This window comes from Littorina saxatilis, linkage group LG10 (assembly GCF_037325665.1).
Source record: "Littorina saxatilis isolate snail1 linkage group LG10, US_GU_Lsax_2.0, whole genome shotgun sequence".
Lineage (NCBI taxonomy): Eukaryota > Metazoa > Mollusca > Gastropoda > Littorinimorpha > Littorinidae > Littorina > Littorina saxatilis.
In genome coordinates this window covers 31,275,575-31,298,536 of record NC_090254.1, presented here as the reverse complement: position 1 = coordinate 31,298,536, position 22,962 = coordinate 31,275,575, and the positions used below count along the sequence as shown (strand labels likewise).

Sequence of the window (22,962 nt, the reverse complement as noted above, 5' to 3'; positions counted from 1 at the left end):
AGGTAGGCCACCTCTATTTTAAAACTACACCTTCTTGTCAGCTTATTGGCAATCTTAAATGAAGGGATATACTGTAGTCCAAACGTAAGCAGATTAGGATGGGTTTCACTCATTTTGTTGAGTCACACTCTAAAAGTGTCATGAGGTCAACGGTAGTTAGTTACTTTCCTTTCACCCTCAGCTATGACGCACGGGAGAATAGTGAAGCTTGATTAACTTAAAGTGCTGAAACCTCAAGGAAGGCTTGCATGTGTGTGTGTGTGTGTGTGTGTGTGTGTGTGTGAGTGTGTGTGTGTGTGTGTGTGTGTGCGTGTGTGTGTGTGTGGGTGTGTGTGTGTGTGTGTGTGTGTGTGTGCGTGTGTGTTATTTTGAAGTATTGAAGCAGGAAAAATTGAGGATGTACGGAAGGAAGTAGGGAGATCGGAAAGGAAGGAAGGAAAGAAGAAAGGAAGAAGGAATGAAAAAAAGAGGCAGAGCGGGAAGGTAGGAAGGAAACAAAAAACTGAAGAGGTAGGGCAGGAAAGGAGAACTGAATGAAGGAAGACAAACGCACGACCCACAATTGTGGCAATACCTTGAACATGCAAATGAACATAAACTTGTATCTATTGCAGGAATATACTTGAAATCCACAAGACCTAGTTTTAACATAACAATGGATAACCGTGAATGTCTCCGCTGTTCGTCGTTTTCCCTCCCGACGGTAGCTATTGTGATCGTCACATTCATGCTGTGCCGAACACCTCCCCCTGTTTCTGGATTTGGCCAAGGAACTCAAATTCAGGTAAGAGCTATTTACTTATTAACTGCGCGCGCATCTATGTGTGTGTGTGTGTGTGTGTGTGTGTGTGTGTGTGTGTGTGTGTGTGTGTGTGTGTGTGTGTGTTATACAAAAATCAACAAAAAGAAAGCAACCAGCAATCCAACCAAACACAAACAAACATAAGTCCAAATACCCCTGCTCCCCAGTATCCATTCATAAACACTACTTGTTATTCACATCAACTTGTAAGAATGTACCAGTTACAAGAGGAGAGCATCTCAAGGTAGAAATGTCGCGACAACAGTCCCTGTGGTGCTATTCAGACTGCAGACTTCTCCAAGAGTTTTTACTGAGACTCGGTTCCGAGATTCTGAATTATAAACAGTGGCCACCAGAGATAAACAACGGCAACTCGCCTGCAGGCTAGCGGCGAAAGACAAACCGTTTAACGGTTGACGAGCCGGGGCTTGTTTTGTCAGCACACGCCAAACAAAACAAGGCAGCTCTAATACTGAATTCGCCTCCACTGTTTTGATATGAAAAAGACATCAGACAAACATTCACAAAAACGTTCTTGAACACAACAGAAAAAAAGCTTTCACAAGTAACAATGGCTTTTGCTTAAAACGTTTTCTACTGTTGTGGGAACTAATTTTGGTGGGGTATGGGGTTGGCAAAAACTATGTACATAATAGAGATCACAACATGTTCCATTCTTTTACTAACACTGAAAATCCCGAGAGACTTTCGTATGCCCGATATCGAGGAGGTAATTTTAACCCTTTACCAACTTCTTTTGGTAGTCATGTCCGTCCCGAAAAAACCCATTAGGTCGATGTACAAGTCAATGTTTTGTTTGTTTGGCCTATAAGTAAATAAGCAAATGTTAGAATAACTAACGTATAACCTATCACGTGTTCGTGTGTTTTGTTATGGGAGGGGGAGGGGGCGGGGGGAGGGGCAATGTAAGCGGGTCAATGCTTGTCAAAAAGTTGCGAGGGATTCCGAGTGCGAGTTAAAATTAGAACATGACGTAATCTGTATATATCAAAAGTAACATTTTCTGTCGTGACCAGGCAAACTTTGGAGTGTACTGTAATCGACCTGCCAGCCAGAGGTTCCCAGTCCATTATGACGTCACAAGGTGTCGTGGATTGTGTGCTCCCAAGAATGACGTCAGAAATATATTCACAATCCGTGTCAATGCCACGAGTTATTTCAGAGACAGTGTCAGAGGTGAGGACGTTTTGTCATTGTTATTGTGTACGTGCCATTGTTTTCCCCAATTATTTTGACTTGCAAGTTTTATTAACTTAATAAAAAAGTTTCTGTTACTTAGATAAATATACTTATCTTTTGATTGACTGGTTAATTGATTGATTGATGGGTCAGTGAATTTGTCACTGAGTTAGTGAGTTAACTCATTGGTTCGTTTTTGTTTTTGTTTTTTGTTCCGTCTGACATCTGCTTGTACAGCTTTCTAGTTCTACATACATACAAGACAAAGCCAGAGTAATGACAAAAAATACAATGTTCGTGTACTACATTTCTTTCAACTATTTAGAATAAAAGATAAAAGTCAAGAAAGTCCATAAACCATCGTCAAAATCTGACACGTAATTTGCAGAAACTTATGAAAAGTAAAATCTAAGCACGAAAAAGTGTGTCACAATCTGAGCAGTCCATCTTTATTAGTTTATATAACGCTAATCTGTCTAATTAAGCCCAGCTCAGTAAAACAAGGCACTTCAGACACCATGTATGTCCCAGGGCAACGTGACACGTCAGGCAATTGATGGATTGCGGTCATTATTGGACTGGGTGGCCGAGTGGTAACGCACTTGCGCTCGGAAGCGAGAGGTTGCGAGTTCGACCCTGGGTCAGGGCGTTAGCAATTTTCTCCCCCCTTTCCTAACCTAGGTGGTGGGTTCAAGTGCTAGTCTTTCGGATGAGACGAAAAACCGAGGTCCCTTCGTGTACACTACATTGGGGTGTGCACGTTAAAGATCCCACGATTGACAAAAGGGTCTTTCCGGGCAAAATTGTATAGGCATAGATAAAAATGTCCACCAAAATACCCGTGTGACTTGGAATAATAGGCCGTGAAAAGTAGGATATGCGCCGAAATGGCTGCGATCTGCTGGCCGATGTGAATGCGTGATGTATTGTGTAAAAAAAATTCCATCTCACACGGCATAAATAAATCCCTGCGCCTTGAATATGTGCGCGATATAAATTGCATAAAATAAAAAAAATAGAAATAAATCCCTGCGCTTAGAACTGTACCCACGGAATACGCGCGATATAAGCCTCATATTGATATATATTGATATTATGTTCCGTCGGGTCAGGATGGTTTGGACACTGAGGTTAACTTTCCTTTCATTGATGGTGTGAAATAGCTATGTAAAAGTACTACGGCATGTGAGACTTTTAAACAGGATATTTTGACTGTTTTGTTAAATCGTATAGGAACAATGGTTTTGATGAACTTCGTAAGATGTACAAATAAAGACCCCCCTTCTCCCGAAACGATAAACAATAACAACCAACCAACCAACCAACCAACTCCCCTTCTCCCTCCCCCCTATTAAGTGTGTTTATTGTACTTAGAAATAGATGCAACGTACTTTAAACCAGTTTAACCGTTGAACTTGTGGCATAATCTCTGTAATGTTTTAGCACACCAACGCGATAAAACCAGTGAGTGGGGCTTATACTACGCTTGCATTTTTTTAAAGAAAAACGGAAGTTTGAATGAAATTTTGGGTGATTTTATGTAGCTTTAGAGAAAGTTTTGATCAAACACGCTGTTAGGAAACGCTGTCGTTGCTGAACTTTGGTTCGGTTTTGTGTGTTGCATGTGGTTGATTTATTTGTACTTTGTGGGAAAGTACCGATATTATATTTTGTAAACACAATATTTATGTTTGGACGAGAATGCAGATGAACTTTCTAGTCCTGTCAAAACAAGTTGTTTACCACGTTGTTTTGAGTCGTGGGTTCGTGGCGTTCGTTCGGATTAAGTGCGTCGGCGCTTTTGATGTACGTCACAGAGAACGTCACTATTCTAGTCCGTTCTATTCATCTAATTTTAGTTGTATCATGTTCGGTCTGGAATATTCTCGAGATTGAGTATTTACTATATAGGCCAGCGTGATTTGTATGTTAAAAGAGCTTCTATTTGAGTTCTGCTACGATGTGCAGTTGTATGTATGGAATGCTAAATAAATCCTCGAACTCAATTTGACGAGTTGTTTTCTGCTGCTGCGAAGACGGGCGACGTAGAATAAAAGAACACAACTATACGACATTTGAGAACTTGTGGCAATCTCAAGTGTCGTGTAACACACGCACCAATCAAAGCAGAATCATGCACATGCGAACAAAGTTTTTCTGGAGATTTTACATCAGGGTCTTTATTGAGTGATAATAAATTCACACTCCTCCCCGAGGGATCAGTTATTATTCGGCAGTGTAAGCTATGGTAGCAGTGTTATACCGCCAGAGACATCTACGAAGTGACTGCGGTATTTGGCGTACACATTCACTGATCTCCCGCTTTTTTGTTTCTTTATCTAAGTTGGATAGGATTATTTCTAACGTGCAGCAGGAGCAGCAGTAGTAGTAGTAGTAATAGAAAAAGTAGATAGTAGTTGTTATAGTATAGTCGTAGTAGTGTAGTCGGAGTAGTAGGAGTAATACTACTGGTGGTAATACTAATAGTAGGAGTAGCAGGAGCAGTAGTGGTATTGGTAGTAGCAGCAGCATAAGTAGTAGTAGCATTAGTTACAGCACTTTGACTAGATGCATCGATAATCATATAGTGTACATTCTGTGTATTATTGCTAAACTAAATCTGGGAATTTCTGTTTGACTTATAACACTGACTAAATCTGTCCTGCTCCTCTCGACCCTCTGTGCCATAATCCTTGTCATGCGTTTCTCAAGAGAACAGACTTCCCCACTAAATACTCAAAGGCTGTCCTTAAGTTGCTCCAAGTTGACTTTGCGAAGAATTCACCTTCGTGCAGCGAGCTTCATGGACTAAACTACGCGTGGTCGACTTCACCAAATAGATGATTTTCAGAAATAACTCCGTCGGGTTTGTATGGGTTGTGAAAGAGTTAATACCCTTGCTTTTCATCGGACAAATAAATTGACACGCGCTCCTGTCCACGTGTTTCAGACACACCCTCGCTAGTGATTGGCCCCTCCAATGTTTGTCCGAGTAAAAGCAAGAGTATTCACTCGTTCACAACCCATACAAACCTGACAGACTTATTTCCGGAAAACGTTTATTGAGGCTGAAATCTCAGGATTTCTTACGTTCACCTTGCAGTGTCTGTCACGGCCGACCCAGGTGGAGGGTTCCGCAACAACATCCGGGGCTTTGCTGTGGTGGCCATCACAGAGGACGAGGGGATCGTGGGGGGGTTCATGGAACAGCCAGACGCGCTGATCGCGTCATGTGACCCGCTGATGGAGGGCGACACCGCGTTCCACGCACGTGCCAGTCTCAGCAGACGATCCGTCGCGCTCACCTGGCTGCCCGATTCAAGAAACTATGGCAGAATTCGCTTCCGGTAAGACGGTGTCGTTGGCGTGTACGTGTAATGTCACCGTGAGATTCGAGATTAGAGTAAGAGTAATAGCAATGAAATGTATGGAAACAGATTCTTCGTCGTCGTTGTGATAATCATCGTCATTGTCGTTGTTTAGGATCATTATCATCATCGTCGTCATCGTCAATGACTCAGCAGCTGAAATAAACCCTATATACAAGTGTGAATGGAATATTTTCGGCAGTTTTCAGTGCTTATAGACTCGTGTTCGCAGAATAAAACATAATAATTATATAGACGTTCAATATATACCGCAAAGCTGTTTGGATTGAGTAATGTCAAATTCATTGTTGTACCTACTGAAATTAAAATTAAAACTCGCTTCGACGGTAATTAAATGCGTGATCTTTGCAATGAACATAGCTGAAACGATTCAAGTGGGCCATGTAAGTCAGTTGGTAGAGAACTGGGTAACACGCGAATCAGCGTCGGGACTGACAAGGGTTTACTTAATATGTGCAGATCGAATTAGAGACAGTATCCATGTCCCACCACCGTGTCAAAAGACCCCGGTCATTCTACCAGAGGTGTAGGTGGCTGCAAGATTAAACCTAAACACGCACACACCTTGGTAGCGCGAATATGTTGCTGCTAGCTTTCTACTGGGAGGAAGCGACCCGAGTTAATTCCCAACCATGGGACAATAAAATGATGGAAATGATAAAACAAGTCGCGTAAGGCGAAATTGCTACATTTAGTCAAGTTGCGGAACTCACAGAATGAAACTGAACGTAGTCCGCCGCTAGTGCAAAAGGCAGTGAAAGTGACGAGCCTGTTTGGCGCGGCAGCGGTTGCGCTGTGCTTCATAGCACGCTTTACTGTACCTCTCTTCGTTTTAACTTTTTGAGCGTGTTTTTAATCCAAACATATCATATCTATATGTTTTTGGAATCAGGAACCGACAATGAATAAGATGAAATAGTTTTTGAAACGATTTCGAAAATTTAATTTTAATCATAATTTTTATATGTTTAATTTTCAGAGCTTGTTTTTAATCCAAATATAACATATTTATATGTTTTTGGAATCAGAAAATGATGAAGAATAAGATGAACGTAAATTTGGATCGTTTTATAAAAAAAGTTTTTTTTTTTTACAATTTTCAGATTTTTAATGACCAAAGTCATTAGTTAATTTTTAAGCCACCAAACTGAAATGCAATACCGAAGTCCGGCCTTCGTCGAAGATTGCTTGGCCAAAATTTCAATCAATTTGATTGAAAAATGAGGGTGTGACAGTGCCGCCTCAACTTTTACAAAAAGCCGGATATGACGTCATCAAAGACATTTATCGAAAAAAAGAAAAAAACGTCCGGGGATATCATTCCCAGGAACTCTCATGTCAAATTTCATAAAGATCGTTCCAGTAGTTTAGTCTGAATCGCTCTACACACACACACACACGCACACACACACACACACACACACACACACACATACACCACGACCCTCGTCTCGATTCCCCCTCTATGTTAAAACATTTAGTCAAAACTTGACTAAATGTAAAAAAGAGATCTAATGCAATGATGGACGACTGACGATTTGTTGCAGTGTGTGGATCGTTGTACAACACTTCGACGTCTATGTCCTGGATTCACATTACCTGGAGAACGAAATTTCAGGTAAAATCCACTGTCTCTGATACAAGCTTATGGTGCATTGGATTTAAATTCTGGTCAGATTCACGATATAGGATGTGTTTGCCATTTCTCATGGTCTGTTTGTATCATTTTACATATCTCATATATTTATTTGCTTGTTTGCCAATCTGCAGACTGTGAAAGTCAATTTATTTTTGTTTTCAAAACAAATTAATAGTGATCGAACCTTCTCCTTTACTTTAGCCAAATCACGTGTACTTGCTTGATATTACGACACTATTACCATCCCACATACATTTGTCAGGGCTGAGCAGAGTTTTGTACCATTTTCAATTCCCCTTTCAAACAAACAGTACCTAGTTTCCATTGATCCTGATGTTGCTGTATATGATGCCTAATTAGTTAGTTGTTAAGTTTTGGATTTTAAGAGGAACTGAATGTGATTTTGTGTGAAGAAATGTTTTACATCTGAACGGCGAGACTGTTTGTATGCAGTGAGGTGTTTAATCAGTAATCTGTTGAAACCTTAGAAAATGTATTTAAATGCTTATAATGTGGTTTTGTGCTTGTCGTCTTATGTTTGAGATTAAAAAAAAACACCGTAAGTTGATTTGATCTGATTTAATCGTCTTGACAGGAAGCGACCAGTATCCTATGACAGACAACTTCTACACCTTCATCGTACAAGTTTTCAACATCTCTCGCTCTGCCGTCACCTTCATCAACGACGACGACGACGACGACACCATCATTACCACCGTCGCCAACGACGCTTTAACCATCGCCACCATAGCCAACGATGACAACGACGATGATGACGATAACGATTTCAGTGACACTGATGATGCATCACAGATATTTGACAGCAGGAGTACTGCTTTGAAGGTTGGGACTTCCTCTACATCTTCTTCCCTGTTTACGAATGTGGGAGGAATTCCTATCAGGAACAATGTCTTCACCTCTTCCGCCAACCGAGGCACTGCAGTTACACCTGGGACTACTCCAACTTCGGCTACGAACGCAGGGAACACTGACAAGAACCAGAACACAGGCAGCAGCGACAGTGTTACTACAAGCAACACGAACGGCATCGGAAGAAGCAGCAACACCAATGACAATACCACAAGCAGCAGCAGCAGCAGCAACAACAACAATGGGAGACCTAACAGCAGCAGCAGAAACAACGGGACGGTGTCCGTGTTGGTCTCTCTGTCCAGCAATCGCAGCATCCAACTGACCATCCCAACCCTCACGTCCTTCGAGCAGGCCTTCCAGCGCCGTCTGACGACCACCGGGTTCGACATCAACGCTGCAGACCCCTTCGAAACTCTCAAGCGTGAAATCCCTACGTTTAGGGATCTCTTCCCTAGGCTGGAACCCCCCTCAGGTTCTCCGCTCTCCGCCCCATTCGCCCCGACCAGCGGGAGCCCCTTTTCGCAGTCGTTTGGGGCGGGGCAGGGCTCTGGGCTAACCCCTGTTTCAAGCACTACACGGATACGACAAACTTTCAACCAGTTGTTTTCAAACCTCGGCATTGGGTCGCCAGGACAAAACCCAAACCCGTTTGGGAATAGCAAGTTCGGGGCTGCCAATCAAAACCCGAATCAAAACTTGAACCCGTTTGGCAGTAGTCAAATAGGCGCTACCAATCCGTTCAGGTTTGGGGGTACAAACCAAAACCTGAATCAAAATACAAACGCGTTTGGGACTGGTAACCCTTTTAGTCAGCCAACTAATGGCATTGAATTTCCGAACAACGTCAACGCGTTTCAACGCGGAACAAACACGAATTCCGGATTAAACCAGTTTGGACAACCTTTAAATCCTGGGAATGGGCTTGGGTTTCCGAGGAACGACAATGCATTTTCAAACCCCAACAATGGGTTCAACGCTAACATGCAGTTTGGCCAAATCGGAAGAAACATGTTCGGATTCCCAACAAACGGTAACGCGTTCCAACGTCCTAATACGAATACCGGTTTTACAAGCGTGAACGGGAATGGCATTTTTCCTAGTTCGCAGAATTCCCCTTTCACTTTTCCAGGAAGCAACACACAGTCTGTCCAAAATTTATTTGGAAGTACGAATGTTTTCCCATCCACAAACTCTCTTCTGAGTCGTTTTTCGCAGTTCAATCCCACCCAAAATGGCGGATCTGGTACCACTTTGTTCCCTGCGTTTGGCCAGCAAAATGATGGAAACAATTTCTTCGCACAGACTCCTGGAAACAGATTCTTTGGACAAAATCCAGGAAATAATTTATTTGCACAAAACTCTGGAAACAGTGCCTTCAGACAAAACCAAGGAAACGGCGCCTTCGGACAAAGCCCAGGAAATAACTTCTTCGGACAAAATCCAGGAAACGGCGCCTTTGGACAAAACCAAGGAAATAGTTTCTTTGGACAAATTCCTGGCAACGGATTGTTCGGCCATCAGGGCAGTTTCGGGAACTTCTTTTCGCGGCATGAAGGGTTCCCGGGAACTCCCTTCGGCCAATCACAAAGCAACAGCTTTGGATCAACAAATCAACAATTCCCTAGCGGACAGTCTGGACAAAGCAACATTAACCCTTTTACTGCTACTCAGCAAAACTTGAATGCAAACCGTTTTAATGGGGGTGGCAGTTTCGCAGGAGGCCAGCCTTCAAACTTTAACCCTTTAAACACTGGGGGAAACACAAACAGATTTCAAAGCACGTTCGGACCTACTGGTTCTTTGCAGAGAAGTGTGAACAATTTCCCTGCTTCCACATCATTCTCAGGAGGACTTTCAGCCCAGATCGGCTCATTCAGTAACCCAGCTTTTGGCCAAAATAACAATTTTAATGCTTTTTCTTCCGGGGGCAATAGTTTTAACCAATTCGGCGGTGCAAGTCTGTTTGACTCTTTCAGAGCAGGTTAGATTTTAGAGAAAGGTTTCTAACGCCAATTTGAGAAGCACGATTAAAGAAGCCTGTTACATAACTCATGCAGGTCCTAGTGTTTTGCAGAAATGTCTGTCAAAATGACGTATGGCGATTTTGGACGTTTTGATCTGTGAACGAGCATGAAATGAACGCTTGTCAAATATACTGTTCAAAAAAAGAAACGCATAGTTGCTACTTGCCAAATTTGTTTTATTTTTCGAAAAAATTAACAGAAAATCCAATATTTAGATTATTTGTTTGAAATTTGGTATGGACACAGTTGAATGCACACACAGTTCATTTGCATCTTCAAATCAATCAGTCAATCAATACGATTGGGTGCCGAGGCTGTCAAGTCAGTAGGGGGTGTGACTGCCTTGAGCAGCAACAACTGCCCGGCACCTTCTGGGCATGGACTGGATCAGATGCCGGATATCTTGCTGTGGGATGGTGTCCCACTCCTCCTGAAGTGCCTGCAATAGATCGCGGTGATTTGCCGGCGCTTCTTCTCGCCTGCGCACACGTCTGTCCAATTCATCCCAGAGGTGTTCTATCGGGTTCATGTCTGGCGACATGGATGGCCAGGGATGGACTCGGTTCTGGCGATGGCGGCGGGTGAGGACAGCTCCTCTGTGAGGTCTGCGAGCTCTCAAACCAGCTTCATGCAGGCGGTTCCTCACGGTCTGGTCCGATAATCGGTGTGGCCCGGGGAGAGCCTGGACAGAAGATGAGGCCGACAGGAAACGATTCCGGAGGTGGCGGAGCCGTATGAAGCGGTCGTGAGCAGCAGTTGTCGCCCTTGGTCTTCCCGCTCGTGGCAAGTCAGCAACGGAGCCAGTGGCTTGAAACCTGACCCACAGTCTACTGATGGTGCTCTGGGACACGTGAAAGTGCCTGGCGATTGCACTTTGACTTTGGCCTGCTTGTAAACGACCCAATGCAATTTGGCGGTCTTCTCTGCTCAATCGGGCCATCTTTCGTCGCTGAATTGTCGTCCGATTTCTTTGTGGCGAACAATCCGCTTTTATGGGTTTTGGAAGACATGGTGAGAGCTCAATATTCCCCGAGTTTCACGAGATTACACTGAAGCATGACGAGTGGTCATGCCAAATGAGCAATTTTGACACTGTAGCCACTGATAACGCATGCGTCACGTGCAGAGCTCACTTGTGGCAATGGACGAAAGGTCGACGACCAGATAAACATTTTCTGCAGTTTGGTGGATATCCTTGTAGCCATATAACTAAATTAACCAAATATTACAAGCTATGCGTTTCTTTTTTTGAACAGTATATTTGGGAATAATCATACACTTCGGCTCGTTGTTTAAAAGGCTGTTTCTCTTTGCACACGTTACAAAGACAAGAGTTGCTGTCTGTGTCGACGTATTAGCTGTGGTGTGATAGCGCGGAACGCGCGCGCGTGTCTGTTTGTTCATACCGACGTGCATGAGCGTGCGTGTGTGTGTATGTACGAGTATACGTGTGTGCGTGTTCATACACGTGCTTGTACAATTGATGGGCGTGCGTGCGTGCCTGTATACATGTGCGAGTGTGTTAGAGTGCGTGCGCGTTCATGCACGTGCTTGTGCAGTTTACATGCGCGCATGTGTGTTTGCGTGTAGAGAGAGAGAGAGAGAGAGAGAGAGAGAGAGAGAGAGAGAGAGAGAGAGAGAGAGAGAGAGAGAGAAGAGAGAGAAGAGAGAGAGAGAGAGACCCCCACACACACAGACACGGAGAGCCTGAAACAGTGATTTTACAATTTATTCAGAGGCCATATAGAATTTTACACAAGAACTTCAAACATACATGACAACCTTAATTTCGAAAACTCAAGCCACCTAGGTTCAATGAACTCAGCAGTTGTCCATAATCCAAACCGCCTCATATTTGTACATGGACCTTGCATGATTGCTTTGTTGTTTTCATTTTGTCAAAGTACAGTAACAACTTCAACAAAGGCATCGAAAAAAAAATAGGAATTAAATATATAATAGTCGTCTGTCAATGAAAATGAACCAATTACGCAATTTCACCTTCTTGACTGAAAAGAATATCGTTACACAGTTCGCACTTGTCATGTTCAGATAAATTCATGTTTTCCCCCACATTATCACATAAGGAAAATGCATCCAAAGCTCAATGCATCATGATATTGTTTCCAAGGTCGTTCCAATTCCGAAGAAGAAATCTTGCACATGTCTGTTGAATACAGTAGTACTATCATTCTGAAAAGAAAACAGCATGAATAGTGCGTGGATGATTTTGAATTTTTTACTATATAGAAAAGTGATTGCACACACACGCGCACCCATTCAAGCACACACATGCGCATGTATATATACATTAGAAACGGCCCCAAAACAAACAAACAAACAAACAAACGTACTTTGAGAAGAACTACAAACATATCCATCGAAACAATCATGTTAAAAACGCAGATAAAACTTCGAATATCTTCATTCTTACGTGACATAAATGACAAACTCCCAACCAACAAAAAAACACAAATAAAAATAATAAAAAAAACAATTTACGAAATATTTGTCTGTTCCTCTTATTCTTCGAAAGCAGGGTTATAACCGGTAACGTCTTCTTCGAGATTTAAATCAAACCGCTTACCTGTTTTGAATGGAGTAGTGTCCGTCATAGACTCTGTTTCTGCTTCAGTAGACTCTGTTTCTGCTTCCGTAGACTCTGTTTCTGCTTCAGTGGCCAGGGTGGCTGGAGGGTTTGTGGCAGCTGTCCTTGGTGTAGTTGGGGCTGCAGTAGTGGTGGTAGTGGTGGTGGTGGTAGTGGTAACAGTGGTGGGATCTGAATCGTCAAAAACAAAAGATTTTTTCTCTCAGTATTTTGAGAAAATTAGACAATATATAATTAATAAAACAGAGTGTGTGGGGTCTGATTATTCACAAGAAATCTAAACAATTATTCACAGGAAATGTTAATTACATTTTGGTGGGAGATGCGAACTGACAAACCGCATCAAGTATCGTTTGGCTGGCAACACTACAGCTATATGTAGTCATCTGTGAGACTTGTGTAAAGCTTTTGACTTTTTATATCGTAAATCTGGGACAAAAAGACAAATCGATGCTTTGGCAATGGCCAATGCTGTGACCTGCCCTGCATCTCTGAGAAAGAGGGAAATATAAAGGCCCACCGGTTTCCGCAGGAGAAGCTGTTTGCTGTAGTTCTGCGTCTGTGATTGGTGATGGTGGCATGGTAGTTGTCGCTTCCGCTGCTGTCGTTGCTGCTGTTGTTGTTGCAAAGGTGGTGGCGTCTGTAGGAGGAACTGAAACAACATAAGATGCTTAACGGAAAGACGCTAAACTGAAAACTGTTACACAAAGTAAACACGCACAATTTGAAGCAAACTAGAAAGTAAGCAAGCAAAGAAGCTAACAACAACAACAATACAACACCAACACCAACACCATGTATGTTGCTTGGAAAAAAAAGATTTTTGAACAAAATACGTTCCCTTCAGATTCTTTAATTCATTTTGCTTTCACGCCTTTGTCTTTGCCCTTTATTTCCATCTGTTCACTTTTTCTTTCTATTCCCCCTTACTTCTGTTCACTCTTGTCTTTCTTTCTTTCTCGTCTGTTTTATGGAACCTTTTTACCTTTTACCGTGCTAAGTCTTCATCGTGAATGGTTGAAGAAAAGTGAGCCGAGTCAAAACAGAATGAAGAAAACGCTGATTCGGTCCAGCATGCCCCCCCCCCCCCCCTCTCCAAGGCACATGGAACAACAAAACCCCAAAATAGTCAATTTTCCTTTTTGTTTGTTTGATGTCTCACGCGAGTTACTCATCTCAATCGAACCCAACTTACCCAGGAAGGCAGTTGTAGCTTTCATCACTGAAGCAATGTCCGTCATAGGTGTTGTGGGCATGCTGATTGTCGTCGTTGCAGTACCAGTTGGTGAAGCTGCGGTGGGGACGGCAAGGAGAGCTGAACAATCCCACAAGAATTATCACATGTTTTTTTTATTCGCGCGAAGTAATGCGAAAATTAGAAGTATTATTTTGAAAAGGAGCATCAGGAGAAAAAATAAAGAATAGTAATTGAGAGTATGGTCAGTAACGAACAGACTAATAACGGATGTGGTAGCAAAGGATCATGCAGGAAAGTAAGCCAGATAGAATTGAACTAATTGTGCAATCAAGCACAAACCTCCCCAAATCCAGAAAAAACAAATAAACACAAACAAACAAACGAACATACAAACAAAACACACACAAACCAAAACCACAACAAAAACAAAACAGACAAAGAAAGAAAAAAAAAACCACGCCACCCAATGCAGCAAGAGACGAACAAGAACAAAATCAGAAACCAGACAAAAATGATCCACACGAACAAACAGACAACCCCCTCATAAAAAATGGTACACGAAACAACCCAACAAAACAAAACAAAACAGAAATCACGCCATACAGATTAGCCGCTTACAAAGAACACACTGCCCAAGATCACCCATTGAAACAAACTTGCGACACTTTTTGAACCCTGGTTAAAATATCTGCTACAAAGTGCCATAAGCTGAAGTTAATGTTCGCCAAATATGAAGTACGTTGGTCATCAGATGTAGAAGTTGTTAGCATTCGTATGGGTTGCATTCGTTTGGGTCACTCTGTACCAGGGCTGATTTGCACGAACCGAAAGTGGGGTCTGATTATTCACAACAAATCTTAAAGGCACTGTCAGCCTCCCGTAAACCATCACAGATACGGCCAGGCTTTTACACACAGTACAAACACCCTTTCATTTTTAAAACACTCACCGATTGAGAACATCCTAGGTGCCCTCCGTAAAGAGCGAACAATTTTCAAAGAATTTATTTTTGCGTGGTTTATCTTACCCCTGAGCCATCGTGAACCCGTGTGATTCAGTTTCCCTTTTTCACAATGTAGTCGTCAGTTAGTCATTTGAATGGGACTCGATGTGAGCTTATTTACAATAGCACGTTTTTATGCACGAAACAAACGGCTGTGGTTCACAAGAACTCAAGCGATGGCTTTTGACTGTTGAGAGGAACGGCGATATGCATAAACCGTCGTCTGCTACGACCCTTGCGTGACCCTGCTTCCGGGCTTTTCTTTTTTCAAACTTTCACAACTTGGAATTGTACTGATCTTGTCTTGATGAAAAAAGAATTCTTTTATGATTAAAGAATGTTTGTGTAACAAGCTGTCAATTTATTATTTAGATTTTAAAAGTTAGGTCTAGCGCAAAAACGCACCACGGTCCAAAACCATTCTGATAATCATCGATCCATTGTTATCGCCAGTTTACATCGATAGAATGAGACCCGAAGGGAAGTAACTCATTTTTGACCTGAGTTCAGGATGGGTCCAAAAAGTGTTCGAGACAATCTGCAAAATTAATTCTTTAAAAATTGCTCGCTCTTTACGTTGGTGAGCGTTCAAATGGAAGGGTGTTTGTACTGTGTGTAAAAGCCTGACAGTATCTGTGATGGTTTACGGGAGACTTACTGTCCGGGCGTGATTTTCGGTATTGAGTATTCATAACAGCCGTTCAGCACCAAAACGTGGCGCCATTGTTGTAGAGGAGCAAGTCCACGAAAATAAATTCTTTGAAAATTTTTCACGCTCGACAGAAAGCAGCCAGGATGTTCCCGTTCGGTGAGCGTTCAAATGGAAGTATGCTTGTACTGTATGTAGACGCTCGGGGAGCTCTGTGATGGTTTACGGGAGGCTTACTGTGCCATACAACACCGCGGGTGGCTCCCACCCGGTTGGTAACGTTCTCGTGCACCTCGGCCCTGGTGACAGGGTTTTGCCCTAACTTCCCTCTGTTTGTCACAGATGGAGTATAAAGACATTGTTCACTGACCGCATTCCACGTTGATCAGCAGCAGGTTGACTTTAATGGCGCCCACCTCCACCTGAGTGATCAAACCAGGACACACCCGATGCAGACAGTTGATGTAGGTCTGTGATGCTCTGGTCAGTGGACAGTTACACACACATTAGCGGGACGACCACAGGGAGATAATGATCAACAGACAGAATGTAGGCAATGCGTGCACTCGGCCCTGCGCGGGAATTAAGGCAATCACTCCACAGTCGGGACTATGAACAGAAAATAAACATTCATACGAGACAAAAACGCGACCACAACGAACAAACACGAACAGGCAGACAGACAGACACACATGCAAACAGACAGACAGACAGACACAAACTATAAACGTGGTGAGTGTAGCTCATATTTCCTCGCAAAACATGTGTACTTACACGCAGAGTTTTTCGGGTATAGGTACAAGGAAAGCTCGGGGGTCAATTTCCGTGGCAAAGGTACGCACGGTGGTGTTGAAGTCCCCAATGCACACAGGGATTTCATCTCTCATGCACTTCATTGTGGCCGCCACAGGCGCTTGAAAAAAAGCAGAATTACGCACAATCATTCCTTTTGTACAAGCTTAGATTTATATATAACTACGCGACTTGCCCTATCGGCCTGCGCCGCCAAGTCGCGCAATAAATCTGCGTTAACTTACGTGACCTTGTGAGATTTGCCGCAAAATGCGGGCATGTTCGGATAGCTCTGTGAGAGGTTGCGTTTCATGCGGACACTTCGCCTTGAAAAATGTGAATTTTCACTGTGAACAGTGTGCTGCAGCAATGATAGCCGCAAGAATAATCCTAAAGTTCGTTCAAAGTACCCAAGCATGGCCCGTGCACAAAGGAAAGGCGATCGAGGTTTAATTTTTTTTTTAACACAAGCCAGAGAACACCAGCGCTTGTGAGAGCAAAACGTTTGCCCGCAGGGAAGTGAACCTTCCTTATCTTTCGCACTGGAGAGCTATTCAAGCGGGGTATTGTGCAAGTTGGCTATTGCGGGGAAAAAAACTGCATGCCGCATGGCAATGTGATGGGGTGGAGTGGAAGGGGGGGAAATAGGCCAGGAAGCATAAATGAGACGCCAAGACAGAGGTTGCGATAACGTGACTTTTAATTAACGTACACCAGAAAGTAGACACCAGAAAGTTAACACCAGAAAGTTAACACCAGAAAGTTAACACCAGAAAGTTAACACCAGAAAGCAAACACCAGAAAGTAGACACCAGAAAGTTAACACCAGACAGTTAACACCAGAAAGTTAACACCAGAAAGCAGTGTAGATTCTCCCCAGTGAGCACACTCAGTGAAACGTAAACACAAGAGCACAGGTATCCGAATCTAACACCACAAGTCGACTGATTACAACTTCGCGACAAATTTGGTCAGCACTTCGACCGTTCACGTCAACCGACACAATCGAGCAGCACACAGCTCAGTATATCACAAATCGCGTTCTCTCCTCTAGCCTAAATGCTCAGTCTTTTAAAGGCTGGCCACTTCCGATTCCCAATAGCCAATAGGAAAGATACCCGGTGTCAGACAACGGGGGGCGTTCTACTTAAGATTGCCTGCCCAATGAAAAGGGATCGTTACCGAGGCAGAAATCGTTACAGAGGTGTCACACACCGGAAATATTACGCACACCGGATAAGGCTCATTATATTACAACCAGTTACAAAGAAGGGGGAGAGGGGTAAGAGACTAAAACCTCTTCTATGATATACCCTGTCAAAAGAAATGACACCCACTTGACAAAACGCCGTCCAACGATACCCAGACAGTCTGGCGGCACATTACATAACGACCACCTAAATCTGAGATAAGAGATTAGAAATGAATCCGGTCAAGAGTCTACCCTACGATAGTAAACACACAATAATCCTAGCGGGAGACACAACTTGGGTCAGGGGAAGATAATAGACAGGGGAGGCAACTGGGTCGGGCAGGAGATAATTACACAAAAAGACTGGATACGCCACTTGACTACATCCCCCCCAGCTCTATACCAACTGCGTCCTCGCAGTACAGCGCCTCGGGAATAGCTGAAAATGACATCTATAAATCAAACACAAGTTCACCCAAGTGAAACAACAAATAAAATCAGAAACGGTAACGGATGACACTCACAGTCACCCAACCCATTCATACAAGACACAATACAACAGGCAATCAATACTCATAGTGTACACAGTCTCTTAGCTGAGCACAAACAGTCTCACAAATGACACATTGCCCACATGTGTAACTGAAGAGTTTTCATGATTTTACGAGGGGGGTGGTTTAGCTGGGACTTAGAGTAAAGGGGCAGGACAAATTGAGCACAGAATCCCACAATGTTATCGGGTCAGCGTCGTGAGGCTCTACGGGGGCTGGGGCTGTCGCAAGCCGATGCTCTTTCTCTGTGAGCTGCTGTTGCAACAACGCTTCTAGGTCTTTGCGAATGTGTCCTGCTGCTTTCCGCTCAATTGACACCTCTTCACACTTGAAAACTAACCGCTCTCTAAGTTGGCGTATTTCTAAATCCTTTTGGAAGCGTTCATCCTGTAACTGTTGCTTGGCCTCCAGTTCCTTCTTCAGTCGGGTCTCTAATCTGTCAATGGAGGCCTCGTGCTTCGACGTCAGCTGTTCCTGAGCAGTCACAACCTCCTCTGTCTGACTGCTCTGCTCGCGGGGCGGTTGCTTGATGGATGTTGACTGCTGGTCCACACGTAGCTCACTGGGCTGTCTCCATGACAGCGGTTGTTCACCTCCATGCCGCTTGGTAGGGCACCTGCTCTGTAGATGCCCGTGGCGGTTGCAAAGCCAACAACGTGGCTTCGCGGATGGTTGCTGTTGACGAGAGGCAGCCGGCGGGCGTTGGTGCAAGGCAGCTCGAAGCTCTGCTGACTTGATGGCGAGTTCGCTGACTTGTAATTGCAGGCTGCGTACCTCAGTGCTGCTCTCTGTTGCTTGTTGTTGTTGCTTCGTCACCACCTCGAAATCTTCCCTCATCCACCTGAGAGCTTCTGCACGGACTGCCGCAAAAGGGACAGCCTCACGCCCTCTCACAAAGCGCATGAGGTCCCGTCTCATTGCAGGCAAAAACAGTCCGTGCATGAATCGATCACGAAGTGCAGCATCGGTAACTGTACCGGCAACACCAGCATTCGTCTTCACCTGCAGAGCCTGCAACCTGTGGGCATATGAGAGAATGCCCTCCTCTTGACTCTGGGAGATGCTGTAGAACGACGCTAGTAGAGTGGAAATGCTGGCGTGGTCCCCAAACGTGTCCTGCAGGATGGTCAAGACTAAGTTGGCAGTGGCAGTCGCCTGAGGGGGGTGCAGGTTGATCTCCTTCTTGGCAGGCCCAGCAAGTGACTGGATCAGCCATTCAGCAGCCTCGCCGCCCAGCGCCTCCAGGTTGAAGTGGGCAATGATGCGACGAGCCTCTGTGACGTAGTCGTCTAGCAGACAGCCATCTTTGCTGCTTGTGAAGAGGGGAAGCCTGGGAGGGGAGAACATCTGCCACTGGGGTCTAGGAACCACGTCGACCGCCATCTTGGATACGCCGAGTACCTCCTACACTGCTTTCCCTGCTTTCTGGTGTTAAACTACGGCGTCTCTACTTCCTGAACCCTGCTACGCATGCGCCAGATGTGATAGGGTGGAGTGGAAGGGGGGAAATAGGCCAGGAAGCATAAATGAGACGCCAAGACAGAGGTTGCGATAACGTGACTTTTAATTAACGTACACCAGAAAGTAGACACCAGAAAGTTAACACCAGAAAGTTAACACCAGAAAGTTAATACCAGAAAGTTAACACCAGAAAGTTAACACCAGAAAGTTAACACCAGAAAGCAGTGTAGATTCTCCTCAGTGAGCACACTCAGTGAAACGTAAACACAAGAGCACAGGTATCCGAATCTAACACCACAAGTCGACTGATTACAACTTCGCGACAAATTTGGTCAGCACTTCGACCGTTCACGTCAACCGACACAATCGAGCAGCACACAGCTCAGTATATCACAAATCGCGTTCTCTCCTCTAGCCTAAATGCTCAGTCTTTTAAAGGCTGGCCACTTCCGATTCCCAATAGCCAATAGGAAAGATACCCGGTGTCAGACAACGGGGGGCGTCGTCTTAAAATTGCCTGCCCAATGAAAAGGGATCGTTACCGAGGCAGAAATCGTTACAGAGGTGTCACACACCGGAAATATTACGCACACCGGATAAGGCTCATTATATTACAACCAGTTACAAAGAAGGGGGAGAGGGGTAAGAGACTAAAACCTCTTCTATGATATACCCTGTCAAAAGAAATGACACCCACTTGACAAAACGCCGTCCAACGATACCCAGACAGCCTGGCGGCACATTACATAACGACCACCTAAATCTGAGATAACAGATTAGAAATGCATCCGGTCAAGAGTCTACCCTACGATAGTAAACACACAATAATCCTAGCGGGAGACACAACTTGGGTCAGGGGAAGATAATAGACAGGGGAGGCAACTGGGTCAGGCAGGAGATAATTACACAAAAAGACTGGATACGCCACTTGACTACAGCAATACAAACAAAAATCGTACGTAACCTTGGAAATCTAACGTCTGAATCAATACAGCTACGGATTAATCCGAACATGTCCGTAAACAAACAAAAAAAGGAGGAGGAGCAGGAGAACTGGGGAACAACTTTGAAAATATGAGCCTGTTTGACCACAGGCGAAGGTATCGTCCACTGGACTACTACTATCACAGAAAGACTATTGTGATAGTAGTCCAGTGGACAATACCTTCGCCTGTGGTTTGACACCATTGTTCTGATTGTTTTGCTGTCATGTCGCGAGTAACGTGTCTAATGTGGATCACTGGAGAAGGTACACTTTTTATTGTTGGTAATCTTGAACTTCAACGTTATAAATTCAAAGCCCAATAGTACCATGTTTTGCTTTGTATTTGATAGAAGTCACTTTCACAATGCAAAGAATGACTCGAGAGTGACATTAATTGATGGAGTGAGTTTCAAAATTCGGCATGATTTAGTCATCTGTAGTCGTTTAGACAAATGATGCGTTCGGTCGCCATTTTCAATTAACTGTTACTTTCTCGCTGAAAATGGTCGCGGCGATGTTTTTCTTCTAAACCTTATGCAATTAAAACGCATCTTGAGTTCATTCCGCAACACAAACGACAGGAAATTGATTGTTATGCTTTAAAGAGCAAGTTAGGAAAATTGAGAGGTTCAGATTGCATCAGGAAAACTCCTATGTTCATCTCACCACAGTCACTTTGTTGTTTAGATTCCTATGAAATTCCAACGCCAAAAGTTCAAGACTACCACAGTATTGATTCTATGTTACGATTGCAGTTATAACAAATGCATCAAAACAACACACTAAGCAATCTACGAAAAAAAATGTTTTTTGAACAACGAATACAGTAAAAAAAAAAAAAAAATCGAGAATTACCTAACACTGACAGACAGAGAGACAGACCAAATGCACTCAATCAAAGAGGCAGTAAAACAACACCGATACATAACATTGTACTTACCGAACAACAATACCAAGAAGCAAACAGCAACGACCTTCATCTTCTTTTCTCAAGAGCTTTTCTCCTCAACAGACTTCAGCGAAAGGCTGTGAAATGATCTTCGATGTGAACTGGACAGTGGTCGACTTTTGAACTGAAGGGCCCAAAGATTTCGTTTCGAATGCTCAGCAATGTGAAGTCCAAAACTATGAGATGGTAGCAACTATTTTTTTCTCACTGCACGAAACATTCGCCGAGGACAAGCAAAACTGCAAAGTGACATCTGAAAGTGAGTGATTGGTGAGTACTGTTCTGCGTGCGTGATTGGATATGCGCATGCGCGTACCAATGTGATAGCGGAAGGGGGGGGGGGGGGGGGGGAGGGGCAGAGAGAGAGGGAGAGGGAGAGAAAGAGCCTCTGTGTATGTGTGTGTTTAGGCAGGCAAGCGTTTGTGTGTAGGCGTGTGCACGTTTGTGGTTTTGTGTGTGCATGCGTGTGTGTGTGTGTGTGTGTGTTTGTGTGTAAAATATGCGTGTGCACGTACGTTTGTGAGTGTGAGGGCAAATGTGTGTGTGTGTGTGTGTGTGTGTGTGTGTGTGTGTGATTGGATGTGCTAGAGTGTGTGTGTGTGTGTGTGTGGATGTGCTAGAGTGTGTGTGTGTGTGTGTGGATGTGTGATTGGATGTGCTAGAGTTTGTGTGTGTGTGTGTGTGTGTGTGTGTGTGTGTGTGTGTGTGGATGTGCTAGAGTTTGTGTGTGTGTGCAGTGTGTGTGTGTGTGTGTGTGTGGATGTGCTAGAGTTTATTTTTGTGTGCGTGGGTGACTTTCACGCGTGCATGTTCGCCAGCGATTTTATGACTGTGTATTTAAAAAAGAAATCTGACAGACTGCGTTCCAAAGTCAAGAATTTGAAAAGAGGAAGGGTTACTTGTCTATTGACCAGTTCGTCGAACTAGTGGTCTCTGAAATGGAAGGATGAACAAATCACAGTGAGATAATGGCGAGACAGGGAACTCAGCTCGGATAGATTGATTCCTTTATTGGGTTCAGAACTTCATAACAAATCTCGTGTTTCAGTGAGGAAGAGAGATCACACCAACAAAGGAATAACGATCAACAGACTATCAACGTCTCATCCACTGAGATAGTTACGTACAAGATCGGGCGGGACAGGGCATATGCAGCCCTCCCCATCAGAGCAAAAAGTTGTCTATTTGCTCTCGTACAGAAAACTGAAATTTGATGCAGCTAATTGACTTTGCCAGGGAAAGTGAGCTTTAACTTTTAAGAAATTAGTTCATACAGAAAATACCTCTCTGCACAGAAATAAACCGTGACAAAAAAGCATGTCAATTGTGACAACAAAAAACATTGAAATCCATGGGTCGTGTACCGTGTACTGATGATACAGTGATATGTACCCTCGTTAATCATGCAAAAAAGAACTAGAAAATATTAAAAGATGTTGAAAGAGTGAAGATACATTCTCGGAACAGAGAGAGAGAGAGAGAGAGAGAGAGAGAGAGAGAGAGAGAGAGAGAGAGAGAGAGAGAGAGAGAGAGAGAGAGAGAGAGAGAGAGAGAGAGAGAGAGATCAAATCAAATCAAATCAAATCAAATTTTATTTTTCGAGGGTTGTGGCGTAAGCAATACAACGAGCTTTTTTTCAACCAGCCC

At 43.7% G+C, this 22,962-nt stretch overlaps 2 protein-coding genes across 3 annotated transcripts; one reads left to right on the top strand and one right to left on the bottom strand.

Moving 5' to 3' along the window:
* Window positions 1-10,762, top strand: LOC138978585 (uncharacterized). Its single transcript, XM_070351332.1, has 5 exons — window positions 1-784; window positions 1,840-1,999; window positions 5,106-5,349; window positions 6,939-7,009; window positions 7,626-10,762. Exons 1-5 carry the CDS (start codon window positions 656-658, stop codon window positions 9,887-9,889), a joined length of 2,868 nt encoding a protein of 955 aa, XP_070207433.1. The 5' UTR covers window positions 1-655; the 3' UTR covers window positions 9,890-10,762.
* An 878-nt stretch (window positions 10,763-11,640) lies between these two features.
* LOC138978584 (uncharacterized protein DDB_G0290587-like) lies at window positions 11,641-21,658 on the bottom strand. 2 transcript variants are annotated; one of them, XM_070351330.1, is made up of 7 exons: window positions 21,307-21,658; window positions 16,160-16,298; window positions 15,756-15,865; window positions 13,731-13,850; window positions 13,056-13,187; window positions 12,515-12,706; window positions 11,641-12,120 (listed from the first exon to the last, which is right to left on the bottom strand). In XM_070351330.1, exons 1-7 carry the CDS (start codon window positions 21,344-21,346, stop codon window positions 12,116-12,118), a joined length of 738 nt encoding a protein of 245 aa, XP_070207431.1. In that variant the 5' UTR covers window positions 21,347-21,658; the 3' UTR covers window positions 11,641-12,115. The 2 variants fall into 2 exon arrangements, with proteins under 2 accessions (XP_070207431.1, XP_070207432.1); XM_070351331.1 differs by lacking the exon at window positions 21,307-21,658 and adding an exon at window positions 16,588-16,779.
* Window positions 21,659-22,962: the final 1,304 nt, after the last annotated feature.